Below are 8,333 nucleotides of genomic sequence, written 5' to 3'. Positions count from 1 at the left end.
TCACTGACCTTTATTTATCTCTAGAAACCAATTATGAGTGAGTACATCCCATGGTCATTTTTAAATAATTTTTAAGATTTATTTATTATGTATACAACGTTCTGCCTGCATGTGTCCCTGCAGGCCAGAAGTTGGCACCAGATCTTATTACAGGTGGTTGTAAGCCACCATGTGGTTGCTGGGAATTGAACTCAAGACCTCTGGAAGAACAAGCAGTACTCTTAACCTCTGTAAGAAGCTTCAGCAGAAAAATACCTTTTACACAGCTGTGTTTTTAACATAGTTAAGCATCAGAATGTAAGGGTGAATGGAGATTGTTAGGAGGTACCAGGGAGCCAAAACGAGAACAGTCACCAGAACACAGAATTGAGGTTTGTGTGACCCATGCCTTTTCTCTTTCTTGTTAATTGAAACACCATTAAGACCAGTTTTGCATGGGAATATTTACTGGCATAGAGGAGTATGGGGCTTGGTTTTTATAAATGCCAAGACTACAGAGACATAGGCTATTGTAATTTTATTCAAGACTTATTTTCTTGTCAGTCATCATTCAACACTTTCCTCTCCTTTATATCCTCAAAATATAATGATGAGGTCTCTAAGGTAGCTAGGCCGTCATTACAGAAGTTCTTGTTGTTACAGCAAAAGGTTTCTCTCAGAAGGTCATGGAATACCTGAAACATTCCTTCTCCACAAGGTTTACAGGACAGTTTTGAATATCGAAAGAGGTATAGCCCTAAAGAGAAGAAAAGCAAATGTCATCACCACAACTCCCTCCAGAGCCTAGTCAGTTTTGCAAAGAATAGTACAATCCCAAAGCTGTGACTGCATCTCATCTCTTTACCTCGAACCGTAGTCAGGCAAAAGGTGCCTGCCTCTGACCAAGCGGACCCGTGCTCTGGTCTGTGTCTTCCCAAACCGTGGGATCCCAGCGCCCTCTGCACCTTAACTCCAGAAATAATGTATGTGTCTCAAAGAATTGCTTACCTGTCAAACGGTTATTAAAATAAAAGTTTTCTGTGGTACAACTCCTGTTAACTAGAAACACGTCAAACTTCCAGCAACTTTTCATACCACTGAGGCATTTGAATCCGTCAAAGTGTTCACATAGGTTGCAACGTCTGATCACTAAAGGAAAGGGAGGTTGTAAAGGTAAGATCTATAGAAAACAACTACCTTATAAAGCTAAGACTATTTGAAGCCCATGAGAAGTCATTTAGCACTCTTGCCCCCCTTTGACTTTATTAGTGACAGCAGTGTTGCCCTCCAAGAATTGTCCCACCTATCCACAAATCAAAACTAGACGAAGAAGACCCTGGAGTAGTGAGTGAGGAGTGGACGGGGACAGTGTGGAAAGAGCTAAAGGATTCCTCTTCTCATGGTAGTCTCATGTGTTACCAAGATGTGCAAAGGAAATAGACCGTACATTGGATTGTCAGCACTCTTTCACCTGTGAAGAGAAGGAAAATTCACCTTTTGTCATTTCATAGCAGTCCGCTAGCCAAGCACAGTAGCTTCTTTTTCTTGTGTCTCATCATTCGCTCTCTCTCTCTCTGCAGGCCTTACCTGAGTCCAGGAGGAGTATTATGGATATACCCAGGAGAAACATTCGAAACATACTTGAGCCTCCTTCTGACAAAGTCCCATCGGGAGGTTCCAGCTACATTTATTCCCATTATCTGCCCTCAGGCATCCCACTAGGATCAAAGAATCGTAAATGTAAGCCAAACCAATTGGATCTTTTCTATAACATTCCAAGAAGAGGGTACATGCTGTCTGTGTTTAAATTCCTCCAACCACTTGGAAGGCAGCCTACACAGACACCCTGTGTCATTTTATTAAATCAATTGTAGGACACCAGTTCATATTGGAACAGAATCTCTTGCCTCTTCATTTTGCTGGTGTTGAGTTTTTTAAAAACTGGACGAAACACACGTCAGCTTTGCATGTACATGGCATCTTTTCAGATATAATAAACCCAAGGTAACAAAGCGTTTCTGAGTGACTTAATCCGCCCCTTTCAAAGATCGCAGTCTTCCTGACTCGGCTGTGCATACCATCCAGCAGGCCCTCAGTTCCTTGCAGAATATGACAACAGGACCTGAGCCTAGCACTTCATCTGTGGTCTGATTGCTCAGCTTCTCTCTGAGGGGGTAGGACAGTCTTGGGGAAAGAAACAAGAGAGAGAAGGAAAGATGATGTCAGCCTTTTATGAGCCTAGTTCATTCATTTTTTTCTGAGGAAGACAAAGCCTATAATGATGACAGTGGCAGAGACTCACACCTAAAGGGAGGTGTGACTGGATTGGTCTGTGGAAATAAGTTGGTGAGAGCTCCAGAGATATTACAGTTTCCTGACAGCCTCCATTTTAGTACCAGGTCCCACCATCTCAGCGATGTCACAAATATGCGATGTCTCTCTGCCTTCCCTGCAGAGTGCCTAATTTGGCTTGTGATCCCAGAGCTTTTCTTACTTGTATTCATTTTGTTCCTTGCCCCCACCCCCCAGATGCTGGCTTCATGTGTTGAGTTCCCCACTCTCCCTTCCATGTCTAGAATCGTGAACTGAACATATCAGATCCTCGGGACCACGGCAGGAAGACGAATGGCCGAACTGGATGCCACACCCTGGAGCAGTCAGAGAGTAGTGAAGCAAAGGTGTCCACACTGACCCACAGTCCCTGATTACAAACTTGCAGAATGAAATTCCTGCTCTTCAGTTTGCAAATTGTCACTGCAGAGCTGACAGTGGAAATGACAGGTTGTTCTGTGATGGGAAGAGAGTGGATAGAGGACCTGCTTATTTGAGAAGGTTCCCAAAGCCTGATTCATGTACCATCCAATGCATTCCCTCCTGTCACGCTGGCTAGGAAGGTACCCCACCACACACACACAGTAAGGATGGAAGCCCGAGGGTCCTGCCTGCCTACTCTGTGTCTCTGTTACTCTAAAGATAAAAAGAAGTATTACAGGTATATGCAGACTCTGAGGCAGTTGTTAGGACTCAGGAGCTTGTATGTGGGTGAGGAGGAAGTACATATTTGACAACGCCTTTGACAACCATGTTGCTCACTTCTATCTTTGAACTCTCTCACAGTGCCATGGGTTATAAATGACTGACCTAGTCTTGCTGACGAAGACCATGGGGTATTAGAGGTGAAATGATTTTCCATCAAGACGACAGCAATGGGCATTCTTTCTACAGGGCAGTGCTACACTTGTAGCCTAGAGTCAGTCAGGTTCCAGGGCTAAAGCACAGGATGGGTCTAAGTCAGTTAGGTCCCAGGGCTGAAGCGCAGGATGGGTCTAAGTCAGCCAGGTCCCAGGGATGAAGCACAGGATGGATTTCACTCTAGGGTCATCACAACAATGGTGAGTGAGAGAGAATGGGAAGACTTCCTCTAACGAGGAAAACTGAGTTTCCCTCTGCCTGGAAGAAACAAAAGTTACTAGCAGATCCCACTGGTACTATAAGGCTCCACGAATCTGGCTGGCCTTTTGATTTTATGAGCCATTTGTAAGAGAGAATTCCCATTCTGGTTTTCGTGCCCTTTTCGTGTGTCTTACATTTGGAACATGTGACACTCAGCAACAGTCTAGAGACATGAGCCCTTAGAGGATTCATGCTAAGTGCATCAAGCTTATTCCTCCCAGCAAAAGACCTCTTGTCCCAGCTCAGAAAGATATCATGGGTGTCCTATGATTAAACATGTTGATGGAAAGCCTAGCTCCAACCAGCCCTCATCTTCTATAGCTTCTCCGAACAACTTGGAATACTTTTGTCAGAATAGGAGTAATAGAAAATTTAGTAATATATACCAAAATTGTTACAAAATAAATAAAAATCATATTTCTGTCTCTAATTCTGAGGAAAAACAAGGTTCTTTGCTGTCTTTCCCTTGAATATTATTTCCTTACATATATCATGCCTATGTTAACATGCTTGATATATTAATAAATGTATGGTTCTGATTTGTGCACTTAATGAATTATTTTATAAGTTACTGCATAAAGTCACTATCTCTTCTAGAAATTGAGACCTTGAATTGAGAAAGTATCTCTTAAACCAGTAGTGAGAGGAACCCCATGGAGGGCAGATGCACAGGCTTGCCCTTGAGAACATTCACTCTAGCGAGGTTTGTAGGACCATAGACAATCCTTCAATACCCAGGGACCCCTCTTCCTCCCACAGAGAAGAGACTTACTGTCCAACCTCTACTCCCCACCCCTTTATCTAGGCTTCCAGAATCACCCTGGCCTTCCCTTGAGCCTTCTCCTAAGCCTGGAAAGTATAACCTTCTCACCCTTAAACTGGCTCTGACCCAAAGCTTTGTCATTTCTCACTGCTCTTTCTTAGACCAGGGGTTGTAGAACAAACTGTTCTGTCCTGCTCTCCTCCTGCCCAGAGCCTCCCCTCATCCATTCCCCCTTTGCTGCCAAGGGAGAGTCAAGTGGTAGATTTGAAGTCTGATTAGGCTCCTCTGTGTTTACCCCTGCAGAAAAGCAGGGGAAAATAAACTAATACTAATGCCCCCAAAGAAAGTGCTATGCACCTATTAATTAAATCAGATAGGAGACCTGAAGAGTAGATCTGTCACACACACAGGGTGCCAAAGGGGAGGCTCCACCAGAGCCTCCACACAGATGGAAAAAGGAAGCAAGTGTCCCGACAGCCATATTCCTTCTCCATGGCATCTCACCCGTCTCACTCTCAAGCCTGCAAGGCAAATGGAGTCAGGACACTTAGGTCTCCTTACCTGTAGCCCTCCCCAGACCCAAGCATATTCTGGCAGCCCACACTCACCCGGGACATTGTCCTGTCTGCATGAATCCCAGCAAAGGAGCCCTTCACCCTCCATTTCCTCATGTCCCTTCATCCAAGGATAGCCTCCTGCCAGAGTCCTCGGGATCCTTCTCCTAATCACCCTCCAAACCTGCTGTCCTTGGACGGTGTAAAGGTACCATGGGCGGTAGTATTTTGTCATCTATGTAAATGAAGGAGTTAGGATTAAAAGCCACAGAGTTTAGCATCTATTTTAAACATGAGAAATAGGAGTCAGTTAAAACGTCACCAAAACATGAAGGCAGGGGGAGATCAGTTATCAGGCCAGAGACCAAGTGAGAAATTTAGCTTTAGGTAGGGATTCTGAGTCACCTCTATTCGCAGGTCATCTCACCTACTGACTTGGTAAATGGAATTTGGGGAAGCCCAAAACCTCAACAACTAACCTCCTCAGGAAGGTTTCCCAGCAGGCTTCTTCCACGACCCCTCCTGTGTCTTTGCCTGGACTGAGACAGCGGGATCTTAGTGTGCCAGGGTGGGATGCTATGCCCTGCCTGATTCTACTCTCACAAGCTGTCCTAACATATGACCTCCTGCCTTGCAAGCTCTCGATCTGGTTGTAGCCACCATATGTTGTAGGCTCATGAGCAGTTCTCCATCCACTGTCTCAGTTTCAGCTACACCATGTTCCTCACTCTTCCCACAGAAGTATGTACAGTCAGGCTAGTGTCCAGGAAAAGGGGAGACTCCCACAGTATAACGCCTGACTACCCCTCCTGCTCAAGGAAACCTATACACAATATTCCTAAGAACAACCGCATGGACCTTCTGTCTCCACAGATTTCTCACACACGACCCTGGGGGAAAGGAAAACAAACCAGTGCCACGCAGCATCATCCCGTAGGACTCATGACATTGTTCCTTGAATACGTGAGCCCAGGGCATGTGTCAGCCTTGCTCTCCTATGCCACAACATGGGGAAACAAGAGACGTGAGATCATGGAACATTTGCCATTTGGGATTCTCGGGAGACACGTAGAACCCTAGCAACAGTACTGCTCAGAGCTTGTGTCGTAGTGCCCATCTTTAAACCCAGCACTCAGGCGACGGAAGCGGGCAGATCTCTGTTTTCATGGCCAACCTGGTCTATATAGTGTGAGTCCCAGGATAGTTGTGCTGCAAAGTGAGACCTTGTCTCAAAAAAAAAAAAAGAAAAAAAAAAAAAAAAAAAAAAGAATAAGACTCAGATGCTTCATTCAGAGGCCACTTAGAGGTCACCTCTGAGGTGTGGGGGCAGTAGCCCAAGGCCTATGGGTGACACTGGCATGGGAAAGGGAAGAACCTGGCAGTGGGGGATAACTGTAGGAGTTGTCTGAAAAAGGTCACACAGCTTCAATATGGTTTGCATGGTGGAGTGGGCAGGAAATCAGGAACAATTTCTTCTAGACAGCCTTTGAAGTCTGGGCTGAGGTTCAGAACAGGCTGAATTCTCTCAGATAGCTGAGCAAACAGATTAGCTAACAGATTAGTTTAACTATCAGTCACGAAGAGAAGCCTGGAGCTGTACCTCCCGCAGCCCAGAGGAAGCAAAGACACACTCGGAGGGCTGTGGCCATCAGAGACTTCCACACGTATGGCCAGAGCCTTGCTTTCTTCCTTCATCTCAGACTTTCCTTCTCCTGGGGATGTTCTGAGAGTCTCTGAGGGTCATCCTTCTTAGATGACCTCTAAGAAGCTCTGAGAGTCAAGTAAACTTTCTTCTAGAGTCCAGAAAGATTAAAAGAGAACCTGATCCCAGACCAAACCCAGAGTCAGGCAGTTCCCATGTTTAGAGTGCTTCACCAGGCCTACCAATTCCTCTGTGTTGTCCCAGAAGCATGCTCCTGTGCACTGCCATGGCATCCCTCTAGGGAAGGGACAAACACTCTACTCAGTTCTTCCCTCATCAAGAGCCTAGGAGAAGGTTTATGATGCAGACAATGAACCTCACAACAAATGAGCACAACCCTTAAACTCCGCAATTCAGATATCCATGACAGTTCTCCACATTAGTCTGCTGGGGCCATGACATAACATTGTGAACTTGCTGCTCAAACCACAGACATCTGTTTTCTTTTGGTAGAGGAATCTAGCAGTCACACATCAAGGAACAGACAGGGTGGGCTTTTCTGAGGCTCCTTTTCTTGGCTTGCAGATGGCCACCTTGCTCTGTCTTTTCCTCCGCATAAGGAAATCCCAAGTTTCTCTTCTCTTCTTTAACGACAACGACACTACTCATTGAGTCCCCATTTGGTCATAATGATCTCTCTAAAGAACCTATCCCCAAATATAGTCACTTTATAATATGCTGGGTTAGGAACTCAACCTGTAAACTCTAAGCACACAAGATAATGGCCATTCAATACATAAGAATGACTTGTGGAGTAAAGTAACATGGACCATCAGCAACAGCATTTATATGACATAGAAGTGAGGCTGCTAACATAGTCCTCTTACTCTAATATCTACTTAGGAGAAAAGCAGCCTGGAGTAGTGCTTAAGAAACATAAGCAGAAAACAGGGAAATCAATATATTAATTTGTTCCTAGGTCAACCCACTGCAGTGTGGGCAGTGATGAATTCAGGGCAGAGGAACCATCAAGTATGAAAAAGAGTTAGCCTCTGGATGTGGACTAGACATTGTGTGTGGTTTCAAGGCAAATAGTGCTGGTCTTTCAGAAGATCTGAAATGAGTATTGACCTCATAAATAATGACAGAAAAAATGCTCACTGTATAGGTATTAATTGAGGGATGATGCTGGGCGGTGGTGACACACACCTTTAATACTAACACTCAGGAGGCAGAGGTCGGTGGATCTCTGTGAGTTTGAGGCCAGCATAGTCTACAAGAGCTAGTTCCAGGACAGCTAGGGCTGTTATACAGAGAAAACCTGTTTCAAACCCCGCCCACCCTCCCCAAGAAAAGAAAAGAAAATAAATTGAGGGATGGTTTTACAGGTGCAGGAAAACACAAGAGTTGGAGAGTTTAGCACATAGCACATATTAGAAAAACTAATAGCTGATTAGCTCAACAAAATATCAGTAGATAAACTTAGATCTGAGTTTTTTTTAAGTGGATAACAGTACCTGCAGAGATTCAAAACTGATGAACATGCTAAGAATACATCACTATTGCATTTGTAGCTGTAACTGGACCATCTATATATACGACCTTCTAAGACTCAGGAAATACCACAAAAAGAACGTGGAGGGGAAAGCGAGAGCTGGAGGAAAGAGAACTGTCCTGTAAAAGGCTAGCTTCTCAGAAAAGCATGGCCACTTGGTGTGGGAGAATTGTCTGTATTCTGTCAATCATGTTTTAAATAAATGCTAATTAGCCAGGCAGGAAGTATAGGTGGGTCAGCCAGACAGGAAGTAGAGGCAAGGCGATAAGAACAGGAGTGTTCTGGGAAGCAGTAAGCTCCCTCTCCTATTCCAGCCCAGACCACAGAGAAGCAAGGTGCAACCTGCCCAGCTGAAAGGTACTGAGCCATGTAGCTAACGTAGATAAG

The 8,333-nt window shown here is 44.8% G+C and overlaps 1 protein-coding gene across 2 annotated transcripts; it reads right to left on the bottom strand.

Annotated features, from left to right (window-relative positions):
- Positions 1-539: 539 nt before the first annotated feature.
- Positions 540-1,618, bottom strand: LOC126487310 (prostate and testis expressed protein 13-like). 2 transcript variants are annotated; one of them, XM_050120001.1, is made up of 4 exons: positions 1,567-1,618; positions 1,427-1,450; positions 988-1,128; positions 540-736 (listed from the first exon to the last, which is right to left on the bottom strand). In XM_050120001.1, the coding sequence occupies exons 1-4, from the start codon at positions 1,616-1,618 to the stop codon at positions 540-542; spliced, it is 414 nt and encodes a 137-aa protein (XP_049975958.1). The 2 variants fall into 2 exon arrangements, with proteins under 2 accessions (XP_049975958.1, XP_049975959.1); XM_050120002.1 differs by lacking the exon at positions 1,427-1,450.
- Positions 1,619-8,333: the final 6,715 nt, after the last annotated feature.

Source organism: Alexandromys fortis, unplaced genomic scaffold (assembly GCF_014885135.2).
Source record: "Alexandromys fortis isolate MF-2015 unplaced genomic scaffold, M_Fortis_MF-2015_v1.1 scaffold_168, whole genome shotgun sequence".
Lineage (NCBI taxonomy): Eukaryota > Metazoa > Chordata > Mammalia > Rodentia > Cricetidae > Alexandromys > Alexandromys fortis.
This window is presented reverse-complemented; position numbering and strand designations above follow the sequence as displayed.

Bases quoted from the DNA above. Each gene is read 5' to 3' on its own strand.
- LOC126487310 (XM_050120001.1), bottom strand. From the start codon at position 1,618: ATGTTTCGAATGTTTCTCCTGGGTATATCCATAATACTCCTCCTGGAC. The intron at 1,451-1,566 runs GTAAGGCCTGCA...TTCTCTTCACAG, and splicing joins AATACTCCTCCTGGACTCAG to GTGAAAGAGTGCTGACAATC. The intron at 1,129-1,426 runs GTACGGTCTATT...CCTTTCCTTTAG, and splicing joins AAGAGTGCTGACAATCCAAT to TGATCAGACGTTGCAACCTA.